We start from the raw sequence: 18,848 nt of genomic DNA, 5'->3' as shown, positions 1-18,848 counted from the left end.
CTGGGAAAATGGCCATGACCGTTTTCAGATAGGTAGTTAGGTCAGCTCTTGCAAACATTATTGGAGAGCACCCGAGGTATTTCGAAAATTTCGTCCAGCGCGTAGAAGAAAAATCCATTCGCACATGTTTTAAGCAAGAGCGAAATAATAGGGTCAGTCTTACCATCTCCATCATCTTTTGTGTCGTCATCTTTTTCCGCTTGGGGAGCAGGGAACAATAGAATGTATATTTGTACCTAGGTGTTTATCAAGGTGTTCTTTGCACTAACAAAGAGCAAAACCCTTTAACTCAAGAGAGAACGTCTAATAGCAGTGTTGAAGGATGTATTATATTATGCACCCAATGTCAACGCAGGTCCCAATACTTCAGCCCTAGCACGAAGCAGTAATTTGTGATGACAGATATATTTCAATCACATACTGTAGTACAGTTCTCAATAACGTATTTTGCTCCCCTTCTCACAATAGCAAAATATTGTCCTTCAATCACCTTCGGCATCATCGTCCTTGGTGTCCTCCTTATCGTCTTTGGTCGCAGAAAAAAGATCAAAGACATCTTTCACTATAATATTACCAGTAGGAGAACATCATATAGAATGCATTTTTCAGAACAATGCAGTCCCCGCCCCAGAAAATGTAGGATATTGCATTTACGATCCGAACTTGAACATGGCGACTTAAGTGTATTACGGAATCCCTGTCGGTAATAATAAATGGAAGGTCACACAATCAGCAGGGTACGAGCCGGTTATTAACTGGTCTCTGGTGAGAATTTTGTGTCTGAGTCGCGACGTGTGGCGCCAGAACGTCTGGCCTGTCTCTATACATCACAAGTCGTAACGTCACTGTTTGATGCAAGCATTATAGAGCTGACAGTAACGCTCTATATCTATAGTGACCTAGTGACCCGAATCTATTAGGTGAAGTTTTTTGTAGGCCCACTATGCTTACCGTGACCATTGACTTTATCGTCTCCGTCCTCAAGCTCATCTGTGTCAGAAATTAGCAAAGAATTCTTTCAGGCCGAATAAACACCTTCCAATAGCAGTTCAATTCTATAATTATTTTAATAAAGGAGGGTTCCGATAAAAGCGTATTCTGTATTCATAAAAGTATTGAGTGACCACTAACTAGCACTGTCAACACACATTGAGTACCTAGTTTGGTTCCCCTTTGTCACGTATTCTCAAAGGAGGCACTTAATCGAAAACAAAGCCTCACGAAAGCCGAGCCAATGCCAATGAACCACGGAATCTTACCGTGTTCTTCAGTTTTCTCAGCTTTTTCCTCAGCTGCTGGCTCGGCTAAATTGTAGACAATGAGCAGATTTGACACACATGTCTCTCGTGGGAAAGGTGAAATAGACATGACTAGACTACAGAGATCCGTTCTCATTGATAAATGAACAAAAAGAAATAAAGCTCTAATCAGGCAAACTGGACAATCGGTTCCTGCAATATTTATTACTGAGAGGAAAACGTATATTGGGGTTTGACAATGTTAGGTTGCTGCATGACTATCTGTATTTGCTTCTGTAGCCGGTTTTGTCTTGAGACTCACAAGGTTTCATAATGATTTTGCGAAAATTACCCTGCGCATCTGCCTTTGTTTCTTCCTTATCCTCCTTTTTCTCATCTTTCTCATCTGTGATGTAAAGAGCGACTATGTCATTCGGGTTCAAGTTCAAAACGGTGACCAAAATTCAAACCGGCAAAATAGGTATTCTTTGTCTATATCTACGAGAAACGTTTTTGACTGATTTTTCAGAATGAGATGCACATTTACCGTGTGCATCTGCCTTTGTTTCTCCCTTATCTTCCCTTTTCTTATCTTCTGTGGTGTATGAAAAGACAATGTCAGTCGAAATTTCAACCCGATGTCTAAAGTTCAAAAATTCAATTTGAACATATCATTTCATTTACATCTCTGCTACAAAGGAAATGTTTTAGACCAATACATTCAACGATGATTTTGCAGACAATGACGCACGTTTACCGTGTGCATCTGCCTTTGTTTCTTCCTTATCTTCCTTTTTCTTTTCTTCTGTGTATAGAAAGGCAATGTCAGTCAAACTTCAAACCGGTGGTCAAAATGTTCAGAAATCAGTGTAAAAGGTAACGAATATTTCCTCGCAATGGATGTGTTCAAGAATTATTTTTCAGAATGAGATGCACGTTTACCGTGTGCATCTGCCTTTGTTTCTCCCTTATCTTCCTTTTTCACATCTTCTGTGGTGTATGAAAAGACAATGTCAGACGAAATTTAAACCGATGACCGAAGTTCAAATATTCAGTTTGAACATATCATTTCATCTCTGCTAATATGAAGGAAATGTTTTACGCCAATACATTGAACAATGACTTTGCAGACAATGACGCACGTTTACCGTGTGCATCTGCCTTTGACTTTGTTTCTTCCTTATCTTCCTTTTTCTCATCTTTCTCATCTTCTGTGATGAAAAGACCGACAATGTCATTCGGGTTCAAGTTCAAAACGGTGACGAAAATTCAAACCGGCAATGTAGGTATTTCTTAATCTATCTCTACGAGAAAAGTTTTTTGACAGATTTTTCAGAATGAGATGCACGTTTACCGTGTGCATCTGCCTTTGTTTCTTCCTTAACCTCCTTTTTCACATCTTCTGTGGTGTATGAAAGCGAAACTTGTGATTTAGGTAAAACACAGGAACAAATATTCCCTAGTAAATGAATCAGCAGTGAATTACCAGAACGAGATGCACGTTTACTATCTTTGTCATCCGCCTTTTCCTACCTTCTGTGGTCGTATAAAAGATATGGCGATCGAGACTACAACTTTAAAGCGACACGGTATTACTGAATCTCTGCCGAAAGGCGATATCGAATAACACCGATCGTTTAAGAATTCCAGAATCAGATGCAAATTTACCGTGTGCATCTTCCTTTGTTTCGTCCTTCTCGTCCTCTTTCACATCTTCTGTCATGCAAAAAAGACACAGTGATTCCAATCGATAAGACATTGACATTGCCTGTTCATATCAAGTCAAGTATTTTCCAAGTCTGAACATCCGATTCTCAGGTTTCCTGGCTAGCTAATATAAAGTCTGGTTGTAGTCTTACCGGCCTCATCTTTTTTGTCTTCATCCTTCTCTTCCTCTTCTAGGAATGTGTTAAGAGATCAAGGAATAAGATTTAGAGGTGATGTATCAAATGCATATATCTTGTAAAAGTCCGACTAATATCAAAACATTGGCTAGAAGTAGGTATTAAGAAATGCTACTCAAGCGTTGTACGTATTATATACTGAAGCTAATGTTTTGGCAGCCTTACCGGCACTATCTACTTTGTCCTCCTCCTTACTTTCCTCTTTACTCTCCTCTTCTTCTATCGTTGGAGATCGAAGGACAGAAATCCGTTAGCAATGAATCATCTTTAAAACTGTCTTGGTTATATGTGTTATTATGACTACCCTAACTTTTCCTTTAGTGTATCAACCAACGTCCTGTCAACAATTAATCCATCTTTGTATCAGTAGAAGCCAACAAGGGGAGGCGTAACTAATCGTGGCCTGTTCTCCATGCGCTAACCGATAGAGCAGTGTCTGAACTGCAAGGTGATCCAGGACCTTTACCAGTCGGTATCGTCTGAAATTCAAAGTTGGCGATTTGTTCATCAATTCGGATCGAGCAGTGCTATTAGTAAATTCAAAATTAGCCCACCTTTTCCTACCAGTCTGTGTAATTAGTTTGATAAATGGGTACATAGGATTGACTGAAATCAAGTCTTTCGTGGTTGTTGAAAATGGTGGCGAGAGTTTCGTTCACCGTTGCTGAAACGTTTGCAATACCTATAGGTCAAGTTTGCATAGGTTAGAATGTTGTCTTACCCGTCTTCTCATCTTCCTTTTCTTCTTCCTTATCTTCTGCAGCTGCTAAGTCGAATGGAAATTAAGACAAGCGTCTAAACATCCCATTCGCGTCAGGTCAAGCCTAATCATAAGCTACATGTACAAACGATAAGAGGAATAAGTGTGCAGAAGAAGTCCCAACCAGCCAAGACTACAACTATAGCCCATCACCAGCTCCTTAGAGATTAAAACTGACCAAAACCCTGAGCCTGGCAATCGTTAAATGAAATTGATCATAAGCCGGAAACAAAAAAATATTAGTACCAAAGACCGACAGGGAGCCCAAGCGAAAAATACGATCACTCTATACCATAACCCGATGTGACACCTGCTACATTAACGATGATATCCTCACCGTCAGCTTCAGCTGACTCCTCTGCCTCCTTATCGCCCTCATCTACGTTATAAAAGAACACACAAGTCACTTTATACGGAAATGTAAGGGAGAAACTATAATATGGTATTCTGTTGACTCTGTCGTGCCTTTGTATACGTGCAAGTGCATGGCTCCAACAGATCCTGTAAGATGCCGCTAAGCAAGCGACCAGTAGAATGTATGGTGTGGACTGTTCGGATAAAAGTTGGACAGGGTGTATATAAGACGGGACTTTTGAATTCTGTAGAGCTGAACTGTGTGCCGTGAAGTAAAGAAGGCTCAGCTGAGTTGAAGAGGGAACTCAAAGATGGGCGTGGCAACCTGAGCGCATGCGAAACCTGACATTATAGCTCTATGGACAAATTATTTATGGCATAGTAGTTCATGGTAGCAACCTCCAGCTGCACGTTCTGGTACACGTTCTAATAAGTGGTGCCTCGGAAAGTTCAATGCTCTTACATGCTCAACGCGTGCAGATTTATATTTTGAGCAGGCTGTCGTGTTTTGAACGACATGTCACCTTCTCCTTTGTCAGCTTCCTCGTCCTCCTTTTCGTCCTCGGCTACGCGTTGTAAAAATTATGAAACAACAGTTTGAGTAAAGAGCCATCCTTTAACAATTTTGCGCTGTTGTTTGAGATAATCACTTTCACCTTTGTACAAGCTCAAATATAATTCACTGCGAAGTTTTACTTAAGATAATGCGAAATGTTCGTAAGGCTAGAGAGATTACCATCGCCTTCTCTCGTGTCATCTTCCTTTGTTTCTGTTTCTTTCTCCTCCTCCTCCTCCTCTTCTTCTACCTCTGCTGGATCATTCAATTTCCAGTGTTAATGTTTTGTTTAGTGCATTTATGCTATAGCGCTATCGAAGCACGCTTGATAATATAAAAATCTTGAAAACTATCGAGTTGCAACAGAAGTGTTTCAGATCGAACGTTGTGGATTGAGCTGCTTATAAATGATCTCAATTAGCAGGATGCAAGAAAGGTTTGTCACCTTCTTTTGTTTCTCCCTCATCTGCCTTTTCCTCCTCCTTATCCTCCTCTGTTGTTTGCATGCAAAAATGTTTACGATATGATTTACCATATTTCAACGTTTAAAAAAGACACGCCGAGTCCAAAGCATATACTTATCACCTGCTTGGGTATACCAACATTTTTTATGATTGCAAATACTGTAGCAAAATGATATGTTTATCACCTTCTTTTGTGTCTTCCTCATCCTCTTTTTCCTCCTCTTCTGCCTCTTTTTCTTCCTCTATTGTTTGCATGAAAGTGTTATAAGAAAACGAGTTTATCCTATGTTCTGGTGAATTATAGGCGTTTAAAAATTAAATGTTGTCGCCCACGTTATATTGTCACTGTTTTAGAGACCACTCTTAGTAGCCGCTTGCCTTTGATTGATTTATAGCATGATTTTTGTCACCTTCTTTTGTGTCTTCTTCCTCCTCCTTTTCTTCCTCCTTTTCCTCCTCTTTTTCTTCTGCTATTGTTTGCATAAAATGTTTGAGAAGACGGTTCACTAAATATTTTTGTAGATATTAAATGAAATTTGCGTTTTAATATTTTTAGAAGGCGTAGCAATCTCAATCTTTTGCGACCTAGAAATCGTTTTCATCACCTTCTACTTCTGCGCCTTCATCCCCTTTCTCCTCCTCTACTTCCTCTTTCTCCTCTACTTCCTCTTTCTCCTCTACTTCCTCTTCCTCCTCTTTTGTCTCCTCTTCTTCATCAGCTAAGTTAGCATGCGAAATTGCAATTTTCTTTAAATGAAAGGCCTAATATACACTGTACTTTGTTTTATCTAAGCAGAAGCACAAAAGGCAACAACTGTGGATATAAGCTTATTATCATCAATACCGTAGGCTGTGGATTGTGTAATGCACAGAGCTGCACTTATCCATATATAGCATATTTAGCGCGCAAAATCGTTGAAAAATGTTTGCGGCTGGGGTTTTAGCAGCTTTTATATTTTCAGGCTCACCCTCTCCTTCCTCTTCATCCTTCTTTTCTTCCTCAGTTTCAGCTTTTGTTGCATTGAGATTTACAAAAGGAAATATGAGTACACGTTACGAATACATTTTGGTACTTTTCTGCGGCTGGCAGGTATTAGACAATTATAGATACCGAATCTAGTGCACAGTGCCTTTAAGTGGGTATTCATACATTTACAAATTACATAGTACGCAAAAAGGTTCAACGAATTCAGTGACAAGGGTGCTTCTTTTCAAACTAAAGTCTCACCCTCCTCATCTTTATCCTCATCTTTCTTTTCTTCTTCAGGTTCAGCTTTGTTACGCAATGAGTTAGGAAAGGACATGTGATTACTCACTACACTGTGGTACAGCTAGGCAACAAACCATGATAAAATTTCGCAATCTAGCGTCTTGCACAAAACAGCTGTTTAACACTACAGTCGGCAACTTGGGTGTTTTATCCAAATGTTATGTCTTGTTTATTAGCCTCACCCTCTAGTTCTTTTTTCCACAGGCTCAGCTAAATTGCGGTATGAATTGCGGGAAGAAACGTAATGCGATACAACTAGCCGTTTATATAGCATGGTGCTCAAAAATGTTTAAAAAGAGTAGCAATTTGGGTGCGCTTTAAAGTGTTATTAATTTACCCTTACCCTCTACTTCTTCCACTTCTTCTTTCGTTTCTTCTACAGGTTCAGCTAGGTTGGATGATGAGTTATGAAAAATATGATTACATGACAAGGATATTTTTCATAGTATTTTTCAACTTTGTTGGGTGAAGGAGTTACGGAGAAAAAATGTAATTCCATTTTGGGATTTTCTGGAGCCAGACTCAGACTATTGCAGAACTAATCCACGAAGTGCCTTCCACAAAGCAACTGATTATATCTGTCTACTGCTCAAAATTGCTTAACGAATTTTGAAATTTTCATGAAAGTGTTTTGTTTTACCCTCACCCTCTACTTCTTCAGCTTCTTCTTTCTTTTCTTCCACAGGTTCAGCTAGGTTGGGTGGTGAGTTACGAAAGATAATGATTATATCATATGAATACATATTGGAATATTCCTGTAACCTCACCATCAGATTTGATAAGAAAGATTTTAGAAAAACAAACCGGAGGAGGTCTAACCCTGTCGCGACTGAAAATCTTCCAAATACATACTTCCTTACCATTTGTGATTGTTTGATTTTCCGCGATAGGAATAACATTAAGAGTTAAGAGGTAGGACTATGAGATGCTCACCCTCAGCTTCATCCTCAGCCTCTTTTGTTTCCTCAGCTATGCCAAAGGTAAGGTTAAAGGGCAAAGTTATCATTAGAATTTTACATTTTATAAACTTTGGTGCCTTTGAAATAATGGAAATTGTATGGACAAAAGGGGTAAAAAATCTATCAAGAGGATAAAAAGATCATTGATGTTAAACATTGTTTAAACTTAAAGCCTGGGCCGTGAGAGGACATTTGATGAGATAAAACTTTAAAGAACATTCTCACCCTCATCTTTGTCTTCTTCCTCATCCTCCTTCTCTTCCTCCTCAGCTAAATTAAAGGTTGAGGGCAATATTTATGATTTTATTGGTAGGTAAACTGTAGGTAAATATTTATCTCCCAATAAAACATTCTAAATTACATGAAGTTTAGTTCGTTTAATAATGATCAGCAAAGAACTGCCCCTAGCATTATTTGAAGAAAGTAGCCATTAAGTTTATAAACTTAAACTTTAAACTGCATATCAGCCGTAATTCAATTGCTTTCAGTTACCTTCCTCCTCCACCTCCTCCTCTTTTTCCTCAGCCTCAGCTACGTTGCATGATAGGGAAAGTTAGACTTTACTCAATGCAGCAACTGTGCTTTAGATTATGATTCATGTCTTCTAAAAACTATGCAAATTGGGGATCCTAAGAGACAAACCATTCGCCAATGAAACTGCTCTAAACAAAGTACCAACAGATCAAACAACGTCACAAAATGACGATGTGCCCTGTTCGGTTATTAAAATCTAAACATTGCCTGTGGCAGAAAAACTACGTTGTACGTTATGGAAAGGAAGATGTATTTCTTAAATCATCAGCGATGCTATTTTTGATTTTCAGTATTTGGCACGTGTTGGAATGCCTTCATCGCGGAACTTGAGCAAAACAGTAAAATGCGTCAAACAGCATTATTTGGAGAGCAAAAATATGTGGGGCATGGATATCTGGGGAATGTCAGCTCAAGCTCACCCTCGGGTTCTGCTGATTCTTCCTCGGCTTCCTGTTTCTCTTCAGTTTCTTCTTCTTCCTCAGCTGCTTCTTCCTCAGCTAGTCAGATATTTCAAGTTTCCAGGAAAGGAACGCGATTGTTCATGTTTAGATGTGCAACATATCTTAAGGCCACTGGCTAAACGCATGCACCGTTCGAGATGTCGAGCATTATAGTATAACAGTAAGGTTTGAATATCAAAGGTCTTTGTGAAATGAAGAGATTCAGGATATTGCTCTGGACATGGATTCTGTATATGAGTAGCGCAAGGCAAGCATTCAGTTAGCTATCACTGTACGATTTAAGTGAAATCGTCTTATGATGGCACATTGATTTTATTTTGTAATAAAGATGCAAGGCTTGGAAAGTGGGAGTGGGATTTTAAATAAAATTGGGGGAGGGAATTAGAATTTGATTGTTTAAGTCTCACCCTCTTCCTCCTTTTCTTCCTCTCCCTCTTCCTCTTCCGCGGCTAATCACAGAAAACGCGAGGACAAACGATTTGTGAATATTAGGACTAAAACTCACATTCATATTATTTACATGCAACATGCATGGAAACAGTTTGCTTTTCTTAAGGCACCTATTACAATTGATTTATTCAGTAACTCTAGAAAATATATTAACTGTGCGTCTCTTATTCATTTATTTATTTGTGTCTCTGTTCAAAGAACCATTTTTTGTTTCGCCTGTAAGGTTTATTACATTTTTTGTTTGTAGAAAAATATTTGTTTGATTTTGAGATCTCACCCTCTTCCTCCTCTTCCTCCTCAGCCTCATCTTCTTCAAAGCACAAATTGAATTGCGTGGAAACAATTGTTATCAAGGGTAGGGAAGGGGGTTGGCCATCACGAGGCACAGTTGCAAGATGCTCGTTCGATCTCACTGTTTGCATTCCACAATTGCATTGACTGGGTCCACTGGACTTCACAATCATTGTAGCTTGTTGACGCGATTGGTTGCAAGCATTTCAATATTTTGGTATTGTAGAAAAACAACAAGAAAGGATTTATGTGCGGGGTTTAGATCAATTTTGAGGTTTCACATGCTCTCTGTGCATGCATGGACTTCCTCAATGGGTACGATTTGGCACGCGATATGACATGCACATGTCCTGTAGCCATGAAAAATACACTTATTATAGCCTTACCCTCCTTTTCTTCTACTTCTTCCTCTCCTATGGGGCATGAAAATTTAATTGGGTATGTCACATCCATGTCTCCGAACAACTTAGTATGCTGCTTGCGACTATATGTCAATTTGAGGGTGCGGCATTTTGTGTCCATTAGCACTTTTTAAAGTGCTCACTTGAAGAGGACGTTTTTATATAATACGAAAAGTATTGTACATCTTTATGTGATGTCGTCAGGAATTGAACTGGTGAAGCTTACCAGCTGCTTCCTCCTCTTCCTCCTCCTCTTTTCCTCCTACGCCGCAGTCAAAATGTCCAAATATGTAAATATCCAGCAAAGGCACAAGTTACATTGGCACTTGTGAGTTACTTTCATTCTTACTATGCCACTTGATCTTTCATGTTTTGTTTCTGTATTCTTACTATCAGAGTACCAGAGGCTTTTGATTCAGAGCCATGTTCTTTTCTCGCGTTTGTGTTTTTGAAGTTGGCACAATGGAGCTAAATCTTCACCGCATGAATGTTTTATTTTTGGTTGCTAACTAACTTCGATTTTGCTGCGTGTGTAATTCTTCTACGTCTCAGGGGTTTAAGTCTCGCACGCTAACTGCTTTAGATGACAATCTATATTTGTTGCAAACTGTTTTGCAGACTAGAATTAGAGAGTCAGAACTGGTTTAGACGGTAGTTATCCCACATCCCCTCCAGTTACCAGCCATGCTTAGATTGTGAAGCAGAAAATATCTTTGCTCAGAAACGATGGGGGGTCCTTGGTGGTTAGCTAGCTTACTAGAGGAATGAGCTAATTACGCTTGAGTCTCAACCTTAGCCATTTGTGGAAATAACAGTATTTCCAACATCAATATTGCCACTACCTTCAATAATATTGTCATGCGAATTGCATTGATCTCTTAACTACGGCGGCGGGTCTAGTTATGTTGCTTGATGATACAGCGCTAAATGAAATGCTACGCATATCTTAGTTTATCTGAAAACGGAATGGGGAGGGGGGCTATGGTCTACTGAATGGCATATTTCAAATTGCTCTAAAGGAACTGGCAAAAATGTCTCGGCAGGTCTTACCGTCGGCCTCATCTGGTTCATCAGGTTTGACTGACAGGTAGCATGGGAAACATTAAAGAACGAAGGTCAAAGGTTGATAACCTCGCGATGTTGCGGCTCAGTGGGGCATGCGCGATGGATGTCGGTCAGAGGTCAGGTCTGTGACCTTCCGAACCAAGGGGAGTAAAGTAACAAACATGGCGGTCCGATAGACATGCACACTAAAAGGTGACATATTCATTTTAGTCTACATGCAAATCGATTTTCCCGACGTGTATTAAGCGTAAGTCTATATATTTGTCGCTTGATGGGCGGTATTATGAACCAAACAAGATTATAACCATCTCAGTTCATGACGAATCCATCTCTATACCAGCTATCAAATGTTCTAGAGAAATTATAAGACTCTACCATCCCAACCCACAGGCGCATGCATTATGACCCAAGCACAAAGGGCGATGGAGATCCAAAAAAGACGGTAACATTGAGAAACGCAGGAAACAACGTGATCAATGGAAAGAACTGAAACCCCAGCTGGTGCGTTTAAAAGCGGAAAGTGACACCTTGAGAGGGGCTTACCATCACCAGCGGGCTCAAGACATGGAGCAGCGCCTAGTACTTCCTCTTTAAGTTGCATGAGGGGAAGGTCAAGAAAGACAGGAAAGGTTAGGGATGGGCCATTTTTCTTGGAGGCATGGGGAACCGTCTGATGTCATACGGAACTGTGAATGGAACTGAAAAGGAGGTCTGTGGTTCGATATAATGTTCATTAGGAAAACTAAAAAGATTGAAATATCACCCATGTCCTCCAGGAAAGACAATGCTCAATCCCTGAGACAGGACCTGCTTGACAGGCAATTACGTATATGTCACAGCATAACAGAGACAGCTGAAAATTAAGATGGCGTCTGGAAGAAGAGCAATGAAAAAAGGCACATGTCTTCGCTGCAGTCTGTAGTAGTCATCTCTTCTCTGTTGAAGACGTGAGTGTACGTGGAGACTGCTGACGTGTACAGGGCCGCTTTCTTCTGTGCACAAATAGGTGCGTCACTCGACTTCCTACACATGGAAGGTGCCCACTTCTGACTTGAGTTCGGCCGGGTTGGCTTTAAAACAGCACTATCAACTCAGTTGTTTAAGGCCAATTTTTTGTAGTGGTAAAAGTCGAGTGGTCCACCCATGTGCCTCATCAATGAGTCTTGGTGTGCTGACGAGTGCCACGTGTGGACCATTTTGGGACATTTTCACTAAGAAACATGCGATGACCCTCCATCTAGTCACAGAATATCAAGGCTGAAAAGTACAGGCAACGAAACAAAACCTTATTTTCATCAGTTCGAAGAGCCTGTGGTGTTTGTATGTGGTTTTAGCTGAAACCAACAAGCCAAATGGAAAATGGTAGATATGTGTGTGTGAGGCGAGATGATTTCTCAGGACGGAAAGTGTTAGCGCCAAATGTGGATCAGCTGTGACGTTTGGTAGGTGTTACCGTGTCGATTTTCGTGATTGTACATTGATTGCATATTGCACGTTAATCTGTTTGAGGATGGTAATCTGTTTTAGATCTTTGCAAAAGATACGTTTGTATTTTAGTCACGTACAATACGGCAAGTGACTCTTTCAATGGCCCCTTTAAGAGACAACACCCGCTGGTAATGCTTCCCCAATTACTCAGGCAGTGACTAAACCAGGCCAGTCGCGAAACATCCCTCCGTCTTGAGAACATTGGCCTGATTGACGGCCTACCAACTTGACATGCGGGTAAGCAACGTGATGGATTGTTGGAACATCTGTTTTCACACATTTCGTCAATATTTGCCGAATTGCTGACATAGGATCGACACGTGTAATTTGCATTCCAAGAATATCCTGAAGTGTGAAGATCCACAGGCCCCTCTCGAAAACGCCCAAACGTTAATCCTGTCCTACTTTTGAAGAAATGGGTCAATGTACCAAGTAATCTTGTTTGGGTTTAAAGTCTTTTTGAGTCGTTTGATGTATAGGTCAGACAGATTTCTGTGACTAGATTGGGCTATTTCTAAAAGATCAAAGTAGATGTCGAAGACATGTGGCGAATGTATTGTGAGGTTTTTGAACCGCTTTTTTTCTCGCAAAACGTTTCACGTCTTGGTGTACGAGACCGTGTTTTCAAATAACTATTTACGTCTTCAACAAGCACATCGTTCCGGGGGCAATTTCCAGCTAGCTGCTGTTTGACCTCGCTGATGCACCCACAGTACTACCATCGGGTAGAATTATCCACCACACCTTTCGTCACGACACGAGTCTGATATACGATACCTTCTTGTTTAAGATAATAGCCGTGGTCTAGCTGCAAACACTGCATCATGTGTGCACCGCTCTAGCTACCACCCAAGAAACTACATATCTATAGACTTGCCTAACGCGCTATCGGCATAGATCATGTCAAATGCCCAGACCCAATAGGTAGAGAGGAGAATAATGCATAATTTGTATTTATACTAAACAAATCATGGACCGACAATGGACCGGTCATCAACCAGAGGCTTACGGCAGAATCTCGCCTGATGCCATATCAGGAAAACATATTGTCGTATTTGGTGAACCATTCAAATATCATTGAAGTGTCAAAAGCCAAATAGATATGGGAGGGGCATTTAACACGACCGAGTACTAAACAAGCTTGGCGTCACTAAAATTGCTACCAATGGCAGAACATGCAACTTTCAACCATTATATGTTTACATGCTACGTTCGCATGGTTGGAAACAAAATTGTGGCATGCAAATAATGATACAAGCGGACGTAAAAGGGTACCGATAAAACCAAAGATTGGGAAAATTGGAAAACACGTGAGTCCTTCCCCAGGACTAAAATGACAACAAAACAGGTACTGGATAAGCTGAAGGTGCATGTTCATTGGTGTGGATAAAACAATTTAACCCTGTGCGTTTACCATACATGCGTAAATAACAGGGGCGCTTTTCTATGAATGGATCTCAATGGCTGGTGAGACAGCGCAGAGACACAAGCCGTTGAGTATCATTAACCTACCCTACAAAACCAGCAACAAAACACAAAGTGACACTGGCACGGGCTCAGACGTTTTCGCACCGACTCTTTATTGTCCCTCTCCTTCTATTACATTATACTTCTCCGAATGTTCATGCCAAGTGGTTAATACATGGTTACAATTAATCGTCCTCTAACATTTCTGGTCAACTTTCGAATCCTCTCCGATAACCGATACACTGGTTTAGACATGGTACGAGTCTGCCGTAAGTCTATGGTTGGTTGTCCAACAAGCCACTCCTCCTTATCTTACAACTCCAAAGCACAGTAGCCGATGCACCGCATTGTGCGCCTAGCAAATTTACTACTTGTACAGCTTACTTTAAGTCACTATTTTCCAGTACGGATGAAAAATAAGAAGTTAAAACGTGCGCTTCACAGCACCGACATCATTTTTTTTACGCTTTCCTTGAGTTGCATCTGCTTTTTGTAACAGCACGCAGTATGTTGCGGCTAGTAGTAGAGTAGGTAGGCTAGTCGGCAAGGCGTGTTTAATACGAATGCATTATCATCATCACATCACAATCTTTCGCTATGGCCTGACCCATCATTTTTCCTCACCGGAGGAGACACTGACGGTGACCTGCTGCTTGCCAGACGAGCCGCCGCCGGACCCTGACTTCATGGAGTATTGGTAGCTGCTGCTGCTGCTGGACGTCTGCATGCCCTCCTTGCTCTCACCGAACAGCCTGATGGGAAACAAAATCCAAACAGGGAGGGGGTAAGAAATTGTGGTGATAGAAGGGTTCACGTTGAAATCGAGGAAATATGTTAGGAAATTCTTGGCTAGGTATCCTGGGGCAGCAAGGCGAACAAGTTACAATGAGATGAAGATAATTTTTGGTATCTTTCCATTGCAACATCAAAATGATAACAGAGGAGCACCTGTTAGCCTTTACATCTAACCCGAAGATACCTAGCTGCAAGGTAAAACGTTCATAAGGTATCCACAAAGAGTATTCTTCAGCATAAGCCACTTCACACGTACTCCAAAAGCAGACCTTGAAAAGCAGTTTCACTAGTGTTAAAAAGCATACTGGCAAGCAGGTGGTCGTCACCATAAGTAGGAGGGATTCTCAGGGAGGACAACGCTGCTGGACTGAGTACCAGCAAAAACAAAAACAAACAATTAAATACAAAAGAGCAGCAGCTCAAACAAAGCAGGCAGCATAGGGAAGATCCTGAGGAAACAAAACTGTATGACAGACATAACGTAGAGGTAAGAAAACTCAAATCTTGCAACCAAACCGTAGTGTGGGCTGACACGGAGTAATTTGGACAGGGGAGATGTTGGAGAAAGGAGATTGCACGGAAATCCTTGACTGTCTAGTATGACTAGTACCTCTGTTCCATTACACCAGGGCCCAGGATTCTTTTGTAGGCTGCGACCTCAGTATCGAGGGACAATCTGGTCTTCATGGCCTCTCTGTATGCCGCTCGTGCCTCGCGAAGCGAGTCAGAGATGCCCTTTTGTTCGATTCTGAAGCACCATTAGCGGTAGCAGAAGTCATAAAAAGACTGTCATGCATGTTTCAGTCATCAATCTACTCAGGCAAGCGACATGATAGATATGTCTTCAATCGAGTTTGGTCAGATAGATTAAAGTCATTTACAGATTTACAACCAGAGAGACGTAGCTAGAACAGAATTAACAGGAGACGTTAATTATGTCAGTAATATCCTGTACCATGCCAGAACGAATAGCTGTTCAGTCTGATAGGAACAGTTATGAAAGTAAAGTACGACATCGTTTGAAAGTTCCAAATGGTGCTGATTCGACAAAAGAGCATCTGCAAGCTTCCTTAGGGGCCATACCACGGAATGAATTTGGCTTACCCTTCTTCGGGTGGGGTTTGGACGACCCGGACCCTCGCCGGGTTCCGGAATAGTCTTGCACAAATAAAAGCAGAAGAGCAGAAGGTGTTCAGATTTGAGCGGGAAGTAATGTAGGGGAGAAGGGCGTACGATTTGGGATTAGATTGTTCTCCGCGTGTGTGTTAAAAGGCGAAGAAGACGTAGCACATGGACAGGGTCCTCTTACAACTACAGTCACTCGTCACCACGCACAGCTTCACCAATGGCCACAAAAACAACGATCATGCAAGGAAACTCCGGGAACAACCGTGTTTTACCTGCGAGGATCTTGCAGGTGCCGTCTTGCCATTTCTATCCCGTGTTTCCTCGCGTTCCATGATGGATTAAACACACCAGGCGTCTTAGTGAAAAGTTAAGATGAAAAGTTAAGAAAATGTTCACACCTGATCTCCTCTCCCTCCAGCAGCTTCCTGTAAGCTGCTATCTCCATGTCGAGCGCCATCTTGGTGTCCATCAACATCTTGTAGGCTTGCATCTGTTGAGCCATCTCACTCGACTTGGTCTCCAGCTCCTGCTCGAGATCGCGGATTGCAGCCTGATACTCTTCGATCTCCAGCTGCATGCGACCCTCCAGGTCGGACAGGCTGCCCTCCAGAGCTGCGTTCTGTTCAAAACACAAGAAAATCCACATCTACATATCTGCTGGGCGTATGAATTTGCCCTGGGGCGTTCGAACGGGGCGGTAGGAGGCTGCTTGTTAGGAACTCAATGCCAAAAATGTTCTGATGCTGTTGACTCTGTTAGCTTCTAAAAACAAATAGAAAGGCACATTCCATCTTTGCCCAGATTTAATATCAACTTCACTGAAATTCCATTCCAGAAAATATGAAAAATGCAAAATTTATATGTGGTCAGAGCCAACGAAAATTTTAATGGTGAAACTGGTGATGAGTAACGATTGAGTTTGCAGCCTCCTACCTACCTGGATGAGTGTGGTCTATGGTAACTGTTCGAGCAAGGCGCTAAGTCCCAAGCCCCTTCAGTATCCTGGACATAGATGCTACGTCTTCTTTGACCAGACTCATTTCAAGAAGCAGCTTATTAAGGCAGTTTTCATGGTCGGTTGTTATCTTCTCGTGCCACCTCGTCAAGATAGAAAGGCTCGTTTCCAGGACACGTGTCTAGTGAATACCAAGCAGCACATGCATTAAAAGCTGGAGACAGCAATTATTTATATCCTGTCCACTGCTGAAGTAGGCCACGTCATATTTCTCCCATGTCAATGTGGGGGTTCAATGACTGCATGAATAGAATATTGCCCCAGCATGACGTCCCTGTCACTTATTACGTGTTGACAAGCATTGATTGCATTACAGGCGAGCAGGAAATGGCTTCGTCTTGGATTTACCCTTTACATCTTGTAAGTCGACGCCACATACACAACAAAGCAGAAACATTACACACTAAAATTCAAGGAATCTATCGCAATGTTTGTAATGACAAAGTGTAATTGCCCAAATGTATAAAAGTATAATATTTCCGATTGACATTACGGTCATTCTGAATATAAAACAGTATCTGGTGAGCTACTGACACTCACCTTACTCTTGAGAGCCTCATTCTCGGCCACGAGAGAGTTGAGGTTCCTCCGGAGTTCTGTCACCTCTGTCCGTGCAGTCATCAGAGCCTCGTTGTCACGCTCCCGTTGTTGGGCCAGCTCGCTGAACTGGATCGATTGAAGGAAAAAAAAACACAACAAAATGTTCATGAATTGTCCATCAACCAACTTGCTATAGAATCAGGGCATGAACAACTGATAGCTAACGAACATGACGTATATTCTCAGTAGCAAGTTTAAATTGACAAGAGGAAGAACTCAACAGGGACGGCGGCGGTATCAACTTCCTGACCCTTTTGACCGATGTCTGACTATGGCTTGGCCGTAAGGTTCTTGGTGATTGGAAAGCTGATGTAAAATTGCAGTAGTGCGATTTAAATGTCTGTGCACAAACCTCTGATGTTGCAATAATGTTTTAGCTCTGTACTGGTACTGCACAAGTATTTTCAAAATATGTTTGCAATACTTCTCCCCTACCTTCTGCTTGTACTTGACCTCAGCATCCTCCCTGTTCACACGTCCAAGCTCCTCGTACTGAGTACGGATCTCACGCAGAGCTTCAGTGAGGTCAGGTCCAGGAGCAAAAGTTGTGGGAGCCCGGGAGTCCACCTCCACAATGGTCAAACTTTCGTTCAACTGGTCCTGCAGTTGACGGATTTCCTGCAAAAAATAGAAAAATAAATCATGACATTTAGAAAAAAAGGTATTGAATTCGCAGACAAAATCAGAGACTGTAGAACTGCAGGTGCGTCAGTCACAAAGACTACATAAAATCTAATCCAACGACTTGCGTTACTGCTTCAAGAAAAAAATCAGTGTACCTACCTCATCATGAACCCTCTTCAAGAAATCGATCTCCTCCTGTGCGGTGGAGAGCTTGTTCTCCAAGTCCACACGCGCCATGGTTGCTGCATCCAGCTCCTGCAGAAAACATGGCGGAACATCCGGGTAAGTTATCGAGGTCAAGGTGAAAAAAATATGGCGGAACATTCTGGAAAGTTGAAAGTGAAAAACACCGGAACTTGGGAAGTAATCCCCCACTGCCTAATCATTTATTCATGGGGTAGTCGCGACGGTTATGTCCGGAGAGGATGCAGGTGTTAAGGAACATATAAATAATGCAGTGATTTATTGAGTGGCGCCAATGTTACAGTGTTTCACTCAGAAAAGTATTAGGTCACAAAGATAGGTACGTTAAAACACGAGCACGTTAAGATATAAGGTGTAATCACACAGTAGGTAGACCTCATTCGTCTCTAAACATAAATGTCAGAAAATTTTAGGTCATCTCCCGGTGGGTACTGTAACGTAATTTGAGAACGGCGTCATGGCGAGTCATGTATGTAGGTCACGTTCAAGCTGCCGCTATAAATTTGGCGCCGGCTTAACCTCTTCCTGGGACTGGCTTATTGGCGATGAAATCATGTCTGTCTGTGCCAGACAAATACATAGTCATGTTCATGTACATTGTCTCTTCTCTGACATCATGTTACCGCACTGCCCCACTTCTGTCGTAAAACACATCCCTAAAACATCCATCTATACTACATTTCATCCCTGTGGGCGAAATTAATCGTCTCGCATATCACTTTGAAAGGAAAGTCCGAACAGACTAATTACTAACATGCCCAAACGTTTGAATTTTCTTCGATGAGATTTCTTGCTAAAAGTGATCAGACGAGATATACCC

General features: G+C 41.5%; 1 protein-coding gene and 1 long non-coding RNA gene across 7 annotated transcripts in view; both read right to left on the bottom strand.

The window, feature by feature from the left end:
* The window catches only part of LOC109469780 (non-neuronal cytoplasmic intermediate filament protein), a 42,273-nt gene that overhangs the window by 12,004 nt on the left and 11,421 nt on the right, over positions 1–18,848 (bottom strand). The window contains exons 3-13 of one of the 6 annotated variants that reach the window (XM_019768422.1): positions 17,984–18,079; positions 17,636–17,818; positions 17,141–17,266; positions 15,984–16,204; positions 14,287–14,414; positions 11,251–11,295; positions 10,693–10,722; positions 4,240–4,281; positions 3,864–3,908; positions 491–526; positions 164–199 (exon numbers count right to left, since the gene is read on the bottom strand). In XM_019768422.1, the coding sequence (XP_019623981.1) occupies positions 164–199; positions 491–526; positions 3,864–3,908; positions 4,240–4,281; positions 10,693–10,722; positions 11,251–11,295; positions 14,287–14,414; positions 15,984–16,204; positions 17,141–17,266; positions 17,636–17,818; positions 17,984–18,079 (988 nt within the window). The remainder of the gene's footprint in view (positions 1–163; positions 200–490; positions 527–3,863; positions 3,909–4,239; positions 4,282–10,692; positions 10,723–11,250; positions 11,296–14,286; positions 14,415–15,983; positions 16,205–17,140; positions 17,267–17,635; positions 17,819–17,983; positions 18,080–18,848) is intronic. The other 5 variants (XM_019768421.1, XM_019768423.1, XM_019768424.1 and 2 more) reach the window with 5 other exon arrangements.
* On the bottom strand, positions 4,298–7,950 carry LOC109469781. The gene is made up of 3 exons (XR_002140216.1): positions 7,731–7,950; positions 7,480–7,515; positions 4,298–6,286 (listed from the first exon to the last, which is right to left on the bottom strand). It is a non-coding gene; the product is annotated as an uncharacterized LOC109469781 (long non-coding RNA).

Source organism: Branchiostoma belcheri, unplaced genomic scaffold, assembly GCF_001625305.1.
Source record: "Branchiostoma belcheri isolate BF01 breed outbred unplaced genomic scaffold, Haploidv18h27 scaffold21, whole genome shotgun sequence".
Lineage (NCBI taxonomy): Eukaryota > Metazoa > Chordata > Leptocardii > Amphioxiformes > Branchiostomatidae > Branchiostoma > Branchiostoma belcheri.
Note: the sequence above shows the minus strand (reverse complement) of the source record. Positions and strands in the feature narration are given on the sequence as shown.